Genomic DNA, 19,788 nt, shown 5'->3' with positions numbered 1-19,788 from the left:
TTGGGAGGCAGGAAAGTATTAGGTTGATGTTAGAGTGTGCAAGCCAAGGCACGGACAGGTATGATGAACTTGCTTTAAATCTGGGAGGTCTGTTAAACCTGGGAGGAGAATCCAAGTTTCTCTGTTCCCAATCCTGGTTCTGAGCACCCAACCATCATTCACAAAGCTTCAGCCCAGTGCATGTAATGTGGGGGGAAGAGACGGTGAAACCTGGCAGATAATCCAGATGAGTGAAAGCTGCAAGAGCCACAGTGGAGAAAGCTCCTTAATCCAATCTTGGAGCATCAAGGGAGGCTTGATTCAAGGCACGAAACCATGAGAAATTGCAAAAGCCAAATCCTTTACGAAGATTTATTTAGAAAAACCACAATGCTGGGGAGTCACTGTTACATAGCGTGGTAATTCCCTTCCTCTTGAGTAATATGCACCACACTGTGCGCATGCAATTACTTTTGTTCCAGAGATAACATCTTCATCTAGAGTTATACATGTACACATACGGTCCTTGGTGCACGCTACAATTCACATATATGTTAGGACACGCACACAGTTGAGCTTTTCCATGAAAAAACTGTATAAAAAATGCAAACCAAACTGAAGCTGTCAACACGAGAAGCAATGTGCAAAAATAGACAAAGTTACTCCTGAATGTTTGCTTAAGAAAAAAGGACTCTTCTGTCCCTGTTCCCCAGTCAGCATTGAGTATGCCAGATGTTGCTTGAAAGTAGAATTTAAAAAAACTAGTCACATCCTGACCCTCTCCATGTTAGTTGCAGAGATTTTTAACCAGCTAAATAATCCTATATTAATATGAAAATCTGCCTCCAAGCATCACCATTGTGTGCTGTTGTTGTATTGAACAGATCTTTATATTGTTGCAATGTTTGATTTGTGGTGCTCAAGGCCAGGTGATAACCAAGCCCTTGTGTGGAGCACACAGAAGAGGCAGGACAGAGATGGTCCCTGGTCACCGAGCCCCCTGGAAGGGGCTGGCAGCAGCTGCCTGGAGAAAATGGCCAGGGATTAGGAGTTCTCCTCATGCATGCTGGAAGGAGCCAGACCTCCCAGGTCCCGGCCATGGGGTGCACAGCTCCAGGCACTGTCTGCTAGTGCACGGTGGGGCTGGTGTTTGAGATGATACTCTCAAGTGCTTGAGGAATCCTCCCTTCAGAAACATGCCTGTGCAAAGAGCATGGCAGATGAAGGGATGGAGAGCCCACGCGGCCTTCCCCAGGCAGGGGCCTTGGTCCATGATGCAAACTGTAGCTGACGTGACCTGACTGTATAACCACTTGTGTGGCTCTGAGCAAAGCTGTATAGGATGACATGCTGCAGACATCATGAAGCAGCCAGACCGATCCATCCTTGTAAAACTGGTGCATGCAAATACCAACACTTTAAATGGCAATTAAGACTAAAAATGGATTGCACTTATCTCCCTTAAACACGTATACGTACCACCCCTTTAACAAAAAAGTAACCAATTAAAAAAAAATCTTCAAAATGCATTAAAAAAAATGATTGATAGTTGGGATTCCCTTGGTTGGATCAAAGGAAAAGAAGAAGAAAATAGGGGCAGTGTGATTCTAATCACTGAAGTTTGTCAGCAACCACAGTCTTTTGGTTTGGGGGATGAGGATTCTTCCTACCCATGAGACTTGATGCTGCAAAGCCCAGTATCCCCCTGGTAATCCGCATGTTTTTTAAGGACTGTTTATTTAAGCCCATGCAGAGTTATGACTGTGTTACAGAACTTGTCTTTTTTTTTTTTTTAACGGGATATCAAAGTTTTTCACGCCAAATCCTGCATGGATCTAGGGAAAATCTCAGCAAGACTCCCCTGTGTGTTATGTTTTTTACTTGCAAAGCAAAGGTTTCAGCCTTATTCTGAGGAAGGGAAGGAGAGGTGGAAATTGTAAAGACTGGGAGCTCTCTGGGGAAGTAAACTGTGGATACTGCACTTTAGATCCAAGCTCAGCAGACCACTTTAGCAAGCTATTTTTAGTGGGATTTAAGTATACGTTATTCAGTTTGGACCCCAGTATGAAGACCAGTATCCAACAGGAAGAGTCTTGCCTTGGACCTACTCATTTCCATTATAAAAGGCACAGAGGGAGGGTTCATCCTGTTGGCTTGCACCCCAGCTCCAGTCACGAAACATCACTCAGGGAAGTATGTCAAACAAGTATGTCAAACACGTACCAACTGCTCCTGGGGCTCCCCGGGTTCTAATCCCTGGGTGCCCAGCTGCACAGCGGCTCACAGCTCTCCCCCTGGGTCAGGAGTACGCCGTAGTGACTGTGACCTCCAGCACGGTCCCATCACCCCGGTGAAGGAACCAGTGCTTCATCCCAGCTGTCCTGAAGGAGCTCTCAGAGGAGAGGCTAGTGTTCCCCAGGTAGCAGCGCTAGCCCCAGGTGCGTTGCTGCAGCTTTTTTGAAAGCAGTGGTACGTGTGACGCACCTAACCAGAGTCTCCCTTAGCTCTTACAGCATGCGTACGTGTAACCAAAATGAACCTCTGGCTGTTTGTCAGAGACAACTGTTGGCAGTGATAAAACAGTGATAGAGAATAGTTTCAGACTGTAAAACACACAAAATGAAATATCAGACTGAATTCTTACTAAAACTTTGAGCTGTTGAGCATTGGGGTTAGCTGCTGCTTCACAAGTGTTTTCCACTGGGTTAAGATTATGTACAGCATCTGAGTTAAGGCCCTGATTTAGCAAAGCATTTGTGCATATGCTTAAATCTGCCCTTATTCAGCTAAGCACTGACGCGAATACCTAAGTGCCTTGTGATACACGGACAAACCTGAACTGGAGCCTATAAATGTAAGTTATGTAGTTGGTACAACTACTCTCTTAATGTTTTTTTTCCTGGTAGCACAGCTGCTCTCCTGGATTAACTGTTTAATTAATCTTCATCTAAAAGGTCCTGAGAACAGTTCTATAATACTAACAAATATACATAAATACCAGAACTAAAAAACGTCAAACACATGGCTCAAAGCAAAACAAATATTGCTCAGAATACTTGTTTAGATTAAGATTAATAGCTGTAAACTGTGCATTCTAGTAGCAAATAAAAACCTGTTGGCCTAGAAAAAATCTCAAAACATTCAAAGTCTATAGGCTTGGCAGCACTAATACAACTTTACAATGCGGAGTAAGGATTACAAATATCACTGTAACATTGTGAAATGATCCACCTAACCTAAGCTTATGTAAACAAGTAGGCTTTGACAATGTTTATACATCTAGGCACGATCCTGCACTTGGACCTGGACGGGTGGAGACCCGAGAAGGTAGAAGGGTGCTGTTCCAGTGTGGTTCCAGATGCCCAGATCCAGCTGCAGGAGAGAGGCTTAAGGGTTTGATCCTGCAAACCTGTACTGGCATTACTAGTTCTACTCCTAGGAGCATCCCAGTGCAGGATTCAGTTCGGCAGGACTATACATATATAAGTAAGGATTATTCACAGACATAAGGCATTGCAGGACCTGACCCTAAAATTTCTATTTTCAGCAGAGAATCCCTTTATCCATACACAAGTTCGTATTTTAACATATCAAAAACTGTCTAAAATAAGGGTCAGTGTCACTATGTTATGCTCAGTAACACAGTTAAGATTCTGCATATTGGCTTCAGATATTGCAAAACATTTTTTTCATTAAAATCAAATCAACTATGACTCTTTCTCGTAAAAATTAAATTAACTGTGAAAGTTAAAAATGAACAGGCTGCATTTGCAAGGTTAAAAGGAGACGTTAACAGAAATGAGCAACTCCCATTGTAATGGTTTTCCAGTGTCTTCCCTTCTGACCAGTGAACGCTCTGAGATTGCAGTTGTTGGCAGCCTCCAGTCTTGCCTTGCATCCTCTGTGGCGTGGCTACTGCCGCTCTCCTTCCACCCGCTTTTTACGAACTAGACCAATAAAACCAGAAAAGAGCAGTCAGTATTGCTTTCCTGAGAACCTAAGGACTTTTCTCACTGACACACTCCCTTCTCAGTAACATCAGTAAGAAGGAAGGAGCTTCTAAAAAATACTCAGCAGGATTATGTCCACAAATGCCATAATTAACAGGTCTTAATGCTAAACAAAACAATTGTATCTAAACTGTGCTCTTCTGTATCACAGACTGTAGAATTTCACCCAATGTTCATATCAATACATTTTCTATAAAAATCAGATTCTGAGCTAATGGTTTTAAATGATGGAGAATTCACCGTTTCCAGTGCCTCCTCCCAATGGCTCAATTTAGATTTTTGCTACAGTTTTATTGTTCTTTTAAAAGCCACTGTGTTCCAACTAAGTTGATGCTGGTCTGCTCTAGTCTGCATGGCAGTGCTCTGGATTATTTAAGCATTAGGCATAAAAAAATTAATAACTTTTCTAATTGCACAAGTGTCCGCTACTGGTAAACAACAATCATATGCTCTTAGAAAATAATCTGAAGTACTCCTAAGTACTGATATCAGTAACATGAACTGCTGAAGTACAGAACAGAACCAGTAAATCTGGATGAATGAACGTTTTTCACTACAGAAAGTCAGTAACAACAATATATTACTACAAACAACCTCTTACTTTACTATCAGGAGGTTTATTTCATAGTGCTATCTTGGCAAACAGACTGCATTATTCCAAAGCCTACAGTGTAGCATCAGTCATTTGTGTCTGCTTTCAGTGGTTTGTTGCTTCATTTATTTTATTTTATTGAATTTTTGGGGTGTTCTGCCCTACTAAATCTTGAAAAAAACCATACAATATGAAACCAGGAAAATTAAGATTAAATATGAAACCAGGAAAATGAAGATTAGGTACAGGACATATGTCTAATGGCAATTAGTTAAATAGTGGAAAAAAAGTTTTTCTCTCTTTGGATGTTTTAAATATTATTCCAGGACACTAATAGTTTCAGGAACAATAGTACATCATGGGAATACTTTGGTACTGCTAAAAATTAGAACTGCAAAAAAAATTAAAAGAATGTGTCAAAGAAGTAGGTTCTAGCTCAACTTTTATCTTAGTCCTTACAGACAGAAACCCAAGCTGAAGCCAGAAAAGGCATCATGGTTTGACACCCCACTTTGAAGTAGAATTGACTAATAACACAGAGTTTATTTTTTATTTTTTTTATTCTTACTGTAAACGACTCCTGCCTAGTCATCTCCTCCCTATTCTGTGTATTCAGCACGCAGGGTAGAGCGTGTCACACTCAGGTAAAACTTGCAAAGTGTTATTGTCTTTGGCTGTACTTGGTCACGCAGGCAGGAAAGTCGTCTTTGTTCCCGTGGTTGGGCAGGCTTGGTCTGTCATGAGCAGCGCAAAGAAGTGAGGAATTCTGTGTTCACTGAACAAACAGGATGGGTTTGGGTCTCTCCTTACTGGCCAGAACAGCTGACAGGGCAGCTGGAAATCCAGGGTGCTCCATGGAAAAGACTGAAGTAACTCCCCTTCCCAGAACCAGTGGAAGAAGGAGAAGAATAGTGGCTCCTAATCACAGTAAGATCTTTGCTGTTGTCTACTCTAGAGTCCATGGAGCTATGCATCACCCCTCACATATAGCAGATTGAATGTTGTAGAGTTAAAAATCAATCTTATGTACAGGCAGGAAGAGTTGTGTCTAGGAAGGTCAGGGCTTGGCTCACATAAACAAATGATGAGTAGATTTAGTAGCATCTTACCCAGATCATTGTTTTTAGTGATAGCTGCTGCTACCCTGGTTCTTGGACCTTGCTTTGTGAACTGGTATCCAAACTTGAGAATCTTGGAGTTCTCCTCCAGCATCTTGGCAATCTCCATCTCTACAGCTGTCCCCAGCTGCTGCCTCTGGTGATGCAGTGAAATGTCCCCAGAAGAAAAGAAAATATTTGTTTTCATAGCAGAGAGAAATAACTGGTTATATTTCAGTACTGTGCTGCAAACTACAAAGAGAATCCTGTCCCTAGGGATTTTGCTCTGGGTTTTATATTTGGCTTTGACCGGTTGTATTTAGAAGTTTTCCACTGTTTGGTTGCATGGGCATGAGACATGAGCTGCAGAATGACTGAGCCACAGAGGCTGCCTTGACTTTGCCAGACCCCTCTAGGAGAACCCTCTGGGAATCCATAGAGAAGGGAAACAAAAGTGGACTCACTCAGTGCTCTCTCTTTACCTGGTTGTCAATTTTAATCTCTGTCAGGGATTCATTCTCTTTCAGTGCATCAATTAGTGCCAAAATACCCATCCCAGTGATGAAGTTGGATTCTACATTCAGACTCTTCAGTGTTTTGTTCACTTTCAACATATCTGCAAATGCCTGAGGGGTCAGAAAGAGGGAATATAAGAAAACGTCTTGAGAGTTTCAGGGAATAACAGGGAATCTGCAAAACATGGCTTAGTACCTACAAAGAAATAAAACACAAATAGGCTTAGAAGAACTTAGAGGTAGATCAGAAGAGATTACAATTCTACTTTGCTTAGTCACAGGAAAATTCTGCAAGGGAAAATGAAGAATGTATCCTAAATCAGACATAGACCTACTTAAACATTGTTGTGACTTTTTTTCCAAACGGTGTTTAAACTTACAATAGCTACAGGGTCATTGCTTCGAGTAGCTGCAAGGCTGAATGTCTTCACATGCGTGTTGCTTTCCAAAGCTTTTGCAAATTCTTTCAGTGTTGGAATAGGAATATTCTGCATTAAGAAAGTAAATCCAGTAATTAGGAAAGCCAGTCACATCACTAGACACTGATTTTAATTGTTATCAAACTGATTGATTAATAGCCACAGTCTACGCAATTTAAACATCCCCGATGCTTTTAAGAGTATCTCAGAACGGACAAAGTGTCCTCTGCTCATAGTGGCCTTCAGGGACCCATGGAGGCCAGCACTAGGATGCGGTGTCAGCACTGCCTTTAACTGGGTCAGGCCAACGCAAGCACGGGACTGATCTCTGAGCTATTCTCCTATTTTGCTGCTGGTTGTTCAGTCTCTGTGTGCCAGCTCCTCCTCCATTTGCATGTCTGGGCTAATTGAATTTGGCTGGTGATGATTATATAGTGCCCATGAGATATCTTGCTTTACCACCTACTAAAGAAAGGCAGCCAGAGGGAGCCCCCCCTTGGGCTTTTCATTGGCACCTAATTCAATATCAGGCATTGATGACCTTGGAGCCTCTACTACAGTTCCCTCCACAGCCCTTTCCTGTGTGTCCTGCTTTTCCTGAACAGTAGAGAGAGGCAAAATTTGAAGATAAAAGGCAAGGGCTCTGGAAATATTTGAATAAACCCTCCTATGATGACATAAATGAAACCACGGCATCTACCTTTATGTTGTTGAGATTAATTTCTATGAGACTAGGATCGTTTGCTTTTATCCTTTGTAAACTTGCTTCCACGTTGGTCGGATTAGGTGGCTCCTCAAAGATGGGCTTGACCTTTTCACCTTTCACCACATCTGCAACACAAGATCTCATGAAACGTTGATGTCAGGAACAGGCATCATCAGTAACAGTCTGGCTTTTCAATTCCCATTTAGGTTTGTACTATAGCATTCGAGAAAGGGTTTATATGAACCACAAAACCTGGAAATAGGAGAATTAGCCCCGTTATCCCTGCCATGCCCTTTGCACCTTCTGTGTACCCAGAAGCATGTCACTGGAGGCTGCGGTCACAGCAGTTGGGCAGTATCCTCACGGTCAAATTCCTCCTTTCTGTACAGAAGTCCCAGTACAATTAATTTGAGCCAAAGCAGCTTTAAAGACTATAGTATAGAATGTAATATACTGCAAGGGCTGCTTTGTTCTTTGTCTCACAGCTGTAAGGGAAGGTGTGTTCAGAAGTTGCACATTACATTAGTGAGAAAATGTCCCTGCATGTATGCATAGACTCTGCGAACATAAAGGAACATGATCAGGAGGCCCCTCAGTTTCCTTCTCTAGGCTGATGCTATCAGCCTTACTATAAATTCAATTAGCTCTTGTAAAATTGCAACATCTGCACTTTCTAAATAATAAAGCTATCAAAGCATGAAAAGCAAGTCCGTCTGCTCGCACCAAGATTTATGAAGTCTTTGAGTATTCATGCTCCGAAGAGATACAGTTTTTAATGTTGGCAGCTATGAGCTATAAATATTCTGAGAGATGCATAAAACTCGTAGGTTAGAACACAATTAGTATTTCTAATTCCCGCGCCTATAGTTATGGAGATTAATTTAAAAGCCCTCACCACCCAAGCCACTAGAGGCAAGAAAGGAATACGTTACTGACCACAAGTACGTTGAAACCCTTTTATTTTTTGTTGCAGACAGTGAGTTATTTTGAAGACTTGTGCTCAAGTCTCAATGTACTACGCATTTCTGTTCAGTGCAATGGGTAAAGTTCATGCCACATCATGGGCCAAAAGAAAAATATTTTTTAGAACTCAAACTCTTAGTAGAGGTGAAGTCCTACACAAACCTTGAGCTGGTTTTCACTCTGCTCCCTTTTACCCTGAACTTTTTTTTTTTTTTTACTAATTCCCTGAGAGACCTCACACATGCCTGAATAACACTCCCGCCTTCCTAGGGAGTAGGAAATTGAAAACTACTGGTAAAATGCATATAGAGAATTCACCCTATCTTTAAGGCACAGACAGAAAGTAAACAAAAAACAGCAAAGCATTTTTTGCACTTGTGGCAACACCCTGCCAAGCTGGGAGCTAGGGAGAGCCTGGCACCCTGGCCTCAGGTTAGACATCACAGTATACTCCGTCTAGAGTTAGCAGTATTTTTCAGTTTCTACTTCTTGAGTTTCCCATGAGCTTCCCATGAGTTTTATCTTGTTTCTTTAATAATGGTGCTGTTTTGCCACATTGATGGGCAGCTTTTGAGATGTCTCCCTCTTTTACCGAAGCATTTCACTTGGCTGAGGAAAGGTATTGCTTTTGGACCAAAGAATAAAGTGATGTGACGGTGATTTTCTGGTTCTTAAGTCTGTGATTGGAGCATAGTTTAGCTGACTCACATAGCTGACATTTTGACTCAGTACAACAAAAATAATCTGAAATTTATGTGGATTAGTAATGCATGCAGTTGCCTGTTATGAGGGGCCCCATAGGGCCCCACTGAGGAGGCTTGCAGAGCAGTTTTAATCCTGAGAAAAATGAAGTGACACAGTGTCCTGTCTACTTTCCCACCTCCCCTTTAGTAACGAAGGATGGAAATGAAAGTCCTTGGTAAAGATAGCTGCTGTTCTCATGGCCTTAGAATAAGAAAACATTTTTTGAGTACTGCTTCCCTAGAAAAGAGCATTCCACAATTTTGTCTTAAAAAGCAAAGTTTAGCCCACTTGATATCCCAGAGCTTGGAGGTGATGAGCTCCGGATCGAGGTTTAGCAGCTCTCAAGAAAAACTTGGAATTCAGATGTACCCATTTCTCCCCCGCCTCCAGCCTCTTGTCGGTTGTTGAACTAAGATGTGATTCACCAAAGGTCTGTTTATTTAGTGCAAACATTTCTGGATTTGTTTTTAGTAACTACAGCTGTTTCTGCCGGGGGATTTCCTGAACGGTTACGCTTCCCATGTACCTAAGGAGCCGTATAACAGCCAACGTTTGAACACGCTGCCACATGACTAACATGGAGGTAGTAGATCAGAGAGAGCAGCCGGGGCAGGAGGACATCCATGTGGTCTTTCCCTCCCTGTGAATGCAGCCTGATGTGACTCTGGTCGGAGATGTGACTCTGCCAGGGATTCTGCCACGTTTGAGCCCTGGGGTTACAAGTCATTATTCAATTCTGTAAATGTAGACACTCGAGGCAAGATGGCCTGACCTGGGATGTGGCCACCTCTTAGCTACAGCTTGCTATGTTTTCTGTCCACTGCCTAAACTGAAGAGGAATAAAAAGGTATGCGTCTTGGCTTCTTAAATACTCCTGTCCTTTCAACTACCTCTGCAGAGCTAGATATTGCTCTCGAGGAAAACGGAGCTTCTTAGGAATGATTTATTTGCATAATACTGTTGTCATTATAGATAATGAATATTAAGATTATATTTACTTTAAAGAGCTCCCCCTCATGATTAATTAGATCAATCAAGGTCAGGCCCAGTTACATTACAGTAAATTAGACCAATACACCCAACCTATAGGTGCACAAGTCGCTAAAGATGATATATAGCCCACAAGAGAAATCTGCTTGCTTACTTCTCACAGTTCCTTTTCCATCTTTACTGCGAGCTCCTCCTTCATCAAATTTTGGGTTGTTGACCATGTTGTGCACTCCAAGAACAGCTGAAATGTGTAAATATCAGCAACAGGATACAATGTTAATAGCAGGAACAAAGACTGCAGAAAAATATCTCCTACAAATTCTAGTTTACTTCCCTGAACAAAAAAAACCTTTATAAAATATTAACTCTCTGAGTCATGCTTGCTTGTAGGGAGAGTCTTTAGGGGTCTCAATACCGGAGATACAGACATTTTTAATACAGGTTTTTGAACAATTGAATCAATGTAGTATGCATATCACAGAAATGCCAGCTGGAAGGAACCACTGCAGGTCATGTCCAGCCTCCCCCTCAAGCAGGAGTGTTGCCAGCATTAACCAGGTCAGATGTGGCTTTGTCTAGCTGGATCCTGAAAACATCCAGGGATGGAAATCCCACAATCTCTTTGGGTAACTTGTTTCAGTGCTAGACTCCTAATCATTTTTTTTCCCTAATATACAACCTGAACCGTTTATTGCTCTTGGGGGAGACCTTATTGCTCTCTACACCTACCTGAAAGGAGGTTGTAATGAGGTGGGGGTTGGTCTCTTCTCCCAGGTAACAAGTGATAGGACAAGAGGAAATGGCCTCAAGTTGCGCCAGGGGAGGTTTAGACTGGACATTAGGAAATTTTACTTCACTGAAAGGGTTGTCAAGCATTGGAACAGGCTGCCCAGGGAAGTGGTTGAGTCACCATCCCTGGAGGTATTTAAAAGCCGTTTGGATGAGGTGCTTAGGGACATGGTGTAGTGGTGGTCTTGGCAGTGTTAGGTTTACGGTTGGACTCGATGATCTTAAAGGTCTTTTCCAACCTATATGATTCTGTGATTCTGTGATTCTGTGATTCTGTTGTATTGTTTGGCATATCTGAGAAGAATTTTACTGTACCTGTGGTTAGCTTAATAAATTGACATTCACACTGGGGTTTCTTATAGAAGCACGTGGATGCTGATGTGCTTGGAAAAAAAAATATTCCAGGACTTTAAAATAAATAGTGAGGATATAAACAATTATGAGAGAACGACAAGAGAAACCACAACTCCATAAAAGAAGCTTCAAAGTTATCTTTTGTGCAATGAACTTCCATACTGTCAGGGAATAAATTGTGCTGTGTTTGCTGATACTTCTCCCATAAATTATCTAATTGAACTTTATTCTATAGGATCATGCATTAATTAAAAGTCATTAACTTGATGTAGATTTTTACTTTTATCATCAGTTTTTTCTTATGGAAAATACTCTGTTGAGTAAGCAAATGACTCTTTAGTTGCTGTTACAGACTATTTTCAGAACTCTGGGCAGTAGGTGTGCTACTCTTTTTTCTTTTTTTTTTTTTTTTTTTAATTAGACTACGATACCTACAAATTCTGTCATGAATGGATATTGACCAGAGCTGAGCAAAACTTGGAACTTCATTCCATGACCATCAGACTTCCTGACAAGTGCCAGCCGCATTATAATCCTGATTCCTGTGATACACCACATTTCAGTCAGAGCCAAGACTAATGCATCCAGAAATGGGAGGTGTAGCCAAGAATTACAGAAGATAATGGCAAGATCACATCCTTCAATAGGACAATATAGTAGCTACAAGAGTTTTGAGTTTAATGTTGATCTAACCCAGATTCAGATTAATCTAATATGCGGAAATATTTTATTTAGATTTTCCTAATGAAAACAAAAAAATTGCCAATAGAGTTGCAATTCTCCCACCAAAATTTTTGCATAACTAGGGCCCAAAAAGGTAGACAAAGGACCTCAGAGAGCCCAGGGAAGGATAGAATCCACTCGGAACTGGGTGGACAAGGCAGGAGATGTCAGTGGTTCCATAGGGAGGTCTCAACACTAGGTTGAGCAGGGTTTTAGAATAACCCATTGACATTAATCTCACCAGCTCTGGCTGGTTTGCTTCTTCCCAAATTAGGGATTCAGATGGTGATCTACTAGCATAAACATATGACATACCCATGATACAAACTGCTTGAAAGTCACAGGTGGCTCAAGAACTACAGATTGGCCTTTGTTATACTGTAGGTTCAAATGTTATTTATGCAAGTGGATACACTTCAGAATTATTATTTCCTTTGTGCACACTCTAGAACATGAGGTTGTACTCTGGATTAAAGGAACAGAATTAAAAGTGGTGAAGATACCCAGGTCTCATCAGCTGGCAACCAATTTTCTGATTCAAGGGGTTAGATTCCAAATTTCCTCATGGATGCAGGATCTTCATCCATTGCATCCTCTAACAAGTTCATCCTGCCATTTGGGATGTCAGAGTTGAGCGGAGGTAGCAATAGTATGCTACAAACAATGCGGATGCAGTCAGATCAGTGGTCTCCACTACAATGCAAACACCTGCAGCAGCCTGCAGTCTACCCTTCCTTTCCCCAACCATGTTAGCTGGTTCATCTTCTCCCCTTGCCTGCCACATCAATTATAAGTAGATGAGAGAAGTCTAAAATGCAGCAGCTATCGAGTCATGCTTGAAGTCCTCATGGGCAATGCATGGCCCACAGGTTGCCACCTGTCTGTATAGCGAAACAGCAGGTACTTGAGAGATGATCATGAGACACTCCTGGTGGCAGGTCTAGGCAGAGAAGAACTGGATGTGTAGGGGGATCATAGCTATATATTAGCTAACCTGCAAGGTCGTAGAGCTCAGTATCTGAAGCGCTGGCCAGGGCTTCTTCTAGTTCTGGATCCAGGGTCACTTTCTCTTCTGTACGGGTTTCTATGGGCTTTTCTTTAGGGATAAATATTTTTCCTAAGAGAAGAAAAAAGCCAGAGTGAGTAATGAATTACTGGAACAACTCCTCTGCCTCCTGGCAGTGGGGGAATAGGTCTGTGACAGTGGAACTGCTTGGAAATATTATCAAGTGCATGTTTTCCTGTTTCTTACTTGATGCTATCCTCCACACCAGGGTCTTAATAAGAGTCTAAAAACAAAAGGTGCAGACTTCTGCTCTGTGTTGGTGATTGTTAATGTGGAAGCAAATTTCCTAAATCCAAACTTCCTAAATCCCCAGGAGCAGTCACAGCTGGGATTCTTCTGAAGTTCCTGTGGCCTTAAATAGGCAGAATCAGGTCTACACGAAAAGCTTGCAGAAATTTCATCTTTATATTTAAATGAGGCACCAGAAGCAGTTAAAACCATCCTACTGCAAGAACCTTTCAGTTTACCAAATGCCATACAAGATCCTGAACACTCAGCAAACCTGTTCTCTTCCAGTAATGCAGTTTAATTTCCAGCTTTTCCATCAGTATTTCCCTTCTGTGTCTCCTGATGTTCAGTCACATAAATAGCCTTTTCCTGAAGATCCGTGCAGGCCTGAAAAGTCCAAACTGAACTGAATCGCATGTTCCCCCAGAAAGACTCCTGACCTGTTTGTCTCTTTGTATACGGCTGTTACATTGGGGTTAGCAGGTGTGTGTTTCTGCGCGATATTCCCCCAAGACTGAGATCATTGGCCCTTCTGCTGAAATGAGAAAACGGTAGGATAAATCCAGAAACAACACAAAAAGTCTGACCACTCCTTTAGCCTGTTGTTATAGTTAACCTCAGTAGCGTGATGATGTGACCGCAAATGCCTGGAGCGAGGCCCTTTAAATTAGCGCTAGGGCTGCACTTCCGTCACCAGCGCCGCTGGAGCTTTTCTCCCACTCAACACTTCCCTGTACCAAACCCATACAGTCAGTAAAACGTTAGACGATGCCACGTGCAACAGACGGTGTCATTGCTCTGACAATGCTGTGAATTCCCATCTTCTACTGTCCACTGTGGAGTGGTTCCCCTCACCTTGTCCCTAACAACTAATGCTCAAGCCGGCTTTAGTTAATCCCATTGTAGTGAAGCTGTGATGACCTTTGGATGCAGGTGGCTTTGGCCCACTGTCAACTTTAAATTGTCCTTTTGTGCAGCTTTGTACACTCTAGATGTAATGCTTGAAGCATATCCTGTGGCTTTCCGAAATGTCTCTCAAATAGTTTAATTTTAATTGTATTAGTGATATTATTTTGTTACTATTAATAAAGGCAGTTCTGATTTTAGTGTTGAATTACAGATGCTTTGCCTCTGGTTTTTCAACTGACATCTTTCTGTGGCTTAATTTTTCCCCATTATGGTCCAAAGTACCATTTTCATGTAGATAATACCCAATTCATTTATCTCTTTCATACAAGTTTGTCTACAGCAATTTCTATACTGTCACCTTCTATGGCTGAGGTCACTGAATAAGCTCAGAAAAAAAAATTAATGGAAATTTCTGAAACTCTGGCAAGGTTTACTGACACGGGATTCTTATTATTTACCCTAGACATATTTGTACGAAGGCTAAATAATTTCTGAGTACAAAACTGGACAGAAGGTTATGTAGAAAGACAAAGTAGTATCATATTATGATTCATTTTTCATGCGATATTTGAAGTAAGTAATTTTTTTAAGAGGCAGCTTCTAGAAGATGAAAGCCTTTGTGGGCCAAAGGTAAGAATCATTTTAACTTTCACCACGCACTGGGTGATATGAATCAGACACAGCCATCCCAGCAACATCAAACAAAAGTCAAGTGGAAATCTGGGGTGAGAAATACTCTGTGAAGATAGATTAGTCATGCTCTCCAGATTTCATAACGGCACAGGTGCTAAGATTTCAGACTCTCTCTGTACTACCACCTAATCTGAAGTGTTGGATGGCAGCTTCCAGACCCCACTGACCAAGACTTAACTTGATGCCAGCTTGACTGCTAAGGATAACACGTAAGGAAAAAAATCCATTACTATGTTGGAAGCTAGAGGACCAAAATCAATCAGAATATCTGAGTAAACAATCAGTAGTGAGGAGTACTGTCCGTAAAATATTTCCCTTTCAGCTCACTGGTGGTTCCACATGAGTTTCAAGTAATCAGTAAGTCGGTTGAGATCTTGAGGGAATCCTACTTATCTTTATCCTGACTGATAACAGTATCCCCTACTAGCTATACTCCACAGAGCCATAGCTTGCATAAAACATCTCCATCAGGCAATAAGTGATTCTTCACAGACCCAAACCCCAGCCACACTGTTAACAAATACGGATGGAAGTCTACATTTTCACACATAACACTGTAACGGGACACAGGACCTTGAGTCTTGTGTAAACTGGACACAATACGTATTACAGTTGGTCCTTCCCTATGGACTTCGGATATGGGTAGGCCAAGTGCCTTGTGTAACAAGAAGTCCAGGGGTAATGGAAACCAGTACAGGCTCATACTTTTTCTGTGCAGTTCACATACATAGGAATACAATTTTTAAGCATTTGTTTCAGGCATATGTAATTCTTGGATGGCAGCCCAAATCTTTTAAAATGTGTATATGACTCCCAATGATAGTTTCATTTAAAGCATTCCTGGCAAATGTTTTAGAAAAAAATTCTATTACTGGTTATATAAAATATTTAAAGGGGCAAGGTCATGTCAAAGATGGTAATATATATCTTTAATATATGTGGGCCTTGCTGGCATCCAGTGGCGTTTTAAAAATATTCTTTTCTCTGCTACCTAGATAAGAACATTCTTTTGCATTATCCCACTGTGAAGAGATGCTGTAGCATAACAGATAGAGGTTAGAAGAGCTCATGCATTTAGCACGTTATTAGGAATTCATTACCTGTCCACCAACAGCAAAACTGTGTGTCTGTGTTCATAGATGGCTGTCAACTAGTTTTCCTTCATTATTTTAAGGACAGGGTGTAAAGATTTAGGAGGTCCCTCCTAGTCCCACATGCGTACATTGTAAATTCATTATACAGTGCCATCATGGAATTCACTGACAAAATAAAATATGGATTGTGGCTTGCTTGCTTCAATGGTGCAGCTTAAAGTTAAAATTTATTATTTGGAAGAAGCCTTGGAAGAATAGTGACGTTTTACTATTTTGAAGTGAGATTTATGAAGAAAGGCTGCTGCTCTTGGTGCTCTTTATATTCGCCCTGTATTTTAGAAGGTACTTTATTTTAACATTCTATGTGGTATAATTAATGTTGGCTGTGTTACGTTTTGCCTCCAGAATATGCTAATGTTCTGTGCTAAGTCTTGATAGCTTATCTTTCTACCAATGAAAAACACAGTGGCAAGTTAGGTTTATACATACCATACTTGAGCTACATCAGTGTTAACAACACAAAGATAACCACCTTTATGTACAAAAATGATATATTCTTGTGTTTAACTGCAAACCAAAAATTCAATTCCAGTAAAAACAAACAGTAAGCATTAAAATATCATTTTATTTTTACACATGCATAGAAACCCAAAATGTCTGGAATCCAAAGTGCTTTTTTTCAACATGAAATTTTAAGCGTAAATCAATGCAATTCTCCCCTCCTTTCTGTCAAAGTGGGATAAGTGCCTGGGGTGACCTGCATGACAACTGAGGCAGCTTATTATAACCCAGGGGACTTTCTGACTGTGAGTGCAGTGAGCAGAGATTTGTCCTGGCTCAGTCTAACAGCAGACCTGTTCCTTTTCACACACTCCAAAACTTCTATTCAAATTGAAATATGATATGGTTCATCTTTTACTCAAAAGAGGCTCAGGGAAAAAATCCATTGAAAACCAGAGAGAAGAAGGATTCAGTAAAAAGGACTACAGAGAGACATAGAAATGCAGAGTGAGATAAAAGGAAAACAAATTCTATGACAAAAAGAAACACACTGGGTACAGTCATAAAACCATAGACGTAATTTTGCCACTTGGTTTCAGCAAGCTCTGATTTCCTGCATTATGCAAACGCCCCCATTAAAGCAACGTCAGCGTAAAGCAAGGAAATGAGCCCTATCCCTACCTCCATCTCCTTGTACAATAATAGTTAACTACGTAACCACATATGCACATCCACAGGAAAATGTACTAATCGAGCAGGGAACTACTTCAAGTGTATTTTCCTGAAGTAAGTTTATTTGGTTATTGTTATATAAGGGGAAAAAAAAGGAATTTGAATAGCATAGTTGGTAGGATTTTACTAGTGTGTCCAATCTAAAAAACATTTTGAGGATTTCATCTTCATTTATAGTTTACAGCATTTGGAACATCATTTCTGGCATGTCTTCTCTCTGCCGTCCTTCTTATGTCATTAGACTTTTGTGAATAAATATAAATTGCCACTGTTTTTATTTAGTATAAATACTTAGTATTTATGCCCACCTTGTACAAGCCAAAATTGTACAAGCCAAAACTCAACAAAGCACAGAGCAATGGGAAATAAGCCCATTTATATTAGCTGTAAAAACGTCCTTTTATTTAAAATCAGCTTTATTAAGGATAGTTAATTTTATAATACAAATGCATTTTCTGCCGTAATTGTAAAACAGTAATGTACTTTCTTTTCCTATAAACTGTAGGTCAGATTATTGTACTTTCAAGAAAATATCTGGTTACACTTACTACTTCTTACTTTTCAATGAATCACTGACTACAGTGAGTGCCTGTTTATTCTCAACTACAAAATGCTACAGTGACCTTAGAATTGAAATTCAATAATCTTGCAAATCTGCCTTGCATAAATCACAGGCACCTGATTCACTTTTTCCATTTTGCACTATTCTTTTCTTTTTGAGGCTTACTTAAAATCCTCCCTACAAATATTCTATGAAAATGGAGCTAAATTAGTTCTTACAAGGAATAAATAGGTTTGTATTATGAAGAAGAAAACAGGCCAAGTTCAAATAAGTGTGAAGCCGAAAGCCAGTAGTAATTAAAATGCAGTATCGTAATTTCTGCTGTGCTGTTACTCTTGGATTAGCGTCTGCATATCCTATGCCTTAAAAATTATGATAATGGAATGGGAAGGTTGCAAAGTTAAGCTTTCCAAAGTTATTAAATCTATTGTGCATATACACAAAGAGTGACGTAAAAGCACCAGCGTCTTTGACTTTGATCAGCGTGCCACCTTAGCGATACCCTTTAAAGAATTCTTCTGAAAAGTATACTTTCTCAAATAAAAATAGACAAAAGCCAACCTGTGATCTTTAAAACAGAAGAAAGCCCAGAATCACATGGGTTATCACAACAGTTCGGGTCCCTGTAGTCCTACAGCAGTCCTCTGGATTACCACGTGGATTAACCCACTTCACCAACAGTAGCAGAAAGCTCTTTCTTACATCTGATGTGGAATGGCAGCAGAGGAGGAAGAGAGTCAAGCTCTGCTGCTGGGCTTCAGGTTCTCAGGGACATCAAAGAACCTTGAAGCTTGGGCAGAGCCAGATGCCACACTAGTTACGTGCCTCTCTGGCCTCTTTTCTCCCACCCCGCATCTCCTTCTCTTCTGTTCCTTTCCTCATTGCCCCCTGTGCCTTCCCCATCCCCTGTGTCTCCTGGTTTTGCACATCTTCGAATCCTGACCCTTCCCACCACCTCCTTTCCCTCTGCCCTCTCTTCCTTACCACTGTTCTCTTCTACAGGTCCTTTCCCCAGAGCTGCCACATCTAGTCCTTCATCCTGAATATATTCATACAGCTCCTCAAAACCCAATCCCTCTACCTCTCTGTACCAGCCTCTCTGCTGGCTGTTTACTCTTTTTTCTCCTTTACGGTGCCCTTCCAAAGTGAGGGGGACTCTGTCAGAGCAGGAGAGAGTCTCCTTGCCCTGGTGCCTGCTGTGCCAGTGGTCTCTCAGATGAGCGATTCTGAAGAGCATCCAGCAGAGCCCACGCACCCTCCAGCCGACCATGCCGGGTCTCTCCAGGCGCTGCTGTGCTGTCACATGTGCTGTCTGCACATGCAGGCAGAAGCGCCGAGGACATGACTAATACTCACTGCAGGGGGAATATTTGGAGAACACTATAACAAACTGGATGTACAAGCGAGTACAATATTTTGAAGATGCCAAATTCAAGTTTATCTCCCTGGGGATTGCAAAGGGCATACATTTCAAGTCCCCTCTTCAAAGCATGGAGGCACTGCGGCTCATAAAAAAACAGCTGGAAAAATTTACTTTAGATGGCTAAAACAATGTGTTTTCTCCTAATCTTGTTCTTGGAAACAGCTGAGTCCTTTTTGCTGACACTTTCCAAAAATTCAGCCCGAGGCAGACTCTCAGCATGGGAAATTTCAGTGTGAACTGTGTGAGTTTGGCAAAGTCATGCGCAACTAAAACAGGGTCTAACAAAAGCAAGCAGTGAAAGGCACTGGCTAGAGGCATTACTGACAGCAACTGCAGCACTTTCAATGCTTTAAGAGACAAACGTTGGTTCTAAATTTAAGCCTTGAAGAACAGGAAGAAGGTGGCAAAAATTTCAACAAACCATTTCAGCATTGGGGGTGAAAAGACTGCCTTTGTCAATCCAAGAAAGATACCGTATCTCTAAACTAAACCCTCACTTTTTTATGTAGAGTCTGAGAGAAACTGGATTGGAACTCATTAGCATCTACTCTAATACTTTGACCTTCTGAAAATGACTGTCGTTATTACTAGTGCTGCGTATTGATACTCTGCTTGGCACAGCACAACATGCAAGATAGATGGTCTCTGCCAGAGCAATTGAAAACGGGTTTGGCCAAAAGTTCTCTGGTTTCTTCCCTT

The 19,788-nt window shown here is 41.2% G+C and overlaps 1 protein-coding gene across 1 annotated transcript in view; it reads right to left on the bottom strand.

Moving 5' to 3' along the window:
* Positions 1-370: 370 nt before the first annotated feature.
* LOC142411697 (tropomodulin-2) overlaps positions 371-19,788 on the bottom strand; it is a 36,826-nt gene continuing 17,408 nt past the window's right edge. Inside the window, exons 4-10 of the mRNA XM_075506039.1 lie at positions 12,876-12,998; positions 10,170-10,256; positions 7,313-7,443; positions 6,574-6,681; positions 6,161-6,304; positions 5,691-5,835; positions 371-3,926 (exon numbers count right to left, since the gene is read on the bottom strand). Coding sequence (XP_075362154.1) covers positions 3,892-3,926; positions 5,691-5,835; positions 6,161-6,304; positions 6,574-6,681; positions 7,313-7,443; positions 10,170-10,256; positions 12,876-12,998 — 773 coding nt within the window. The 3' untranslated portion in view covers positions 371-3,891. The remainder of the gene's footprint in view (positions 3,927-5,690; positions 5,836-6,160; positions 6,305-6,573; positions 6,682-7,312; positions 7,444-10,169; positions 10,257-12,875; positions 12,999-19,788) is intronic.

The sequence above is a fragment of the Mycteria americana genome, chromosome 6 (genome assembly GCF_035582795.1).
Source record: "Mycteria americana isolate JAX WOST 10 ecotype Jacksonville Zoo and Gardens chromosome 6, USCA_MyAme_1.0, whole genome shotgun sequence".
In the NCBI taxonomy this organism is placed as follows: Eukaryota; Metazoa; Chordata; class Aves; order Ciconiiformes; family Ciconiidae; genus Mycteria; species Mycteria americana.
The sequence above is the reverse complement of the archived record's forward strand: the minus strand, read 5'-3'. Positions and strand labels throughout refer to the sequence as shown.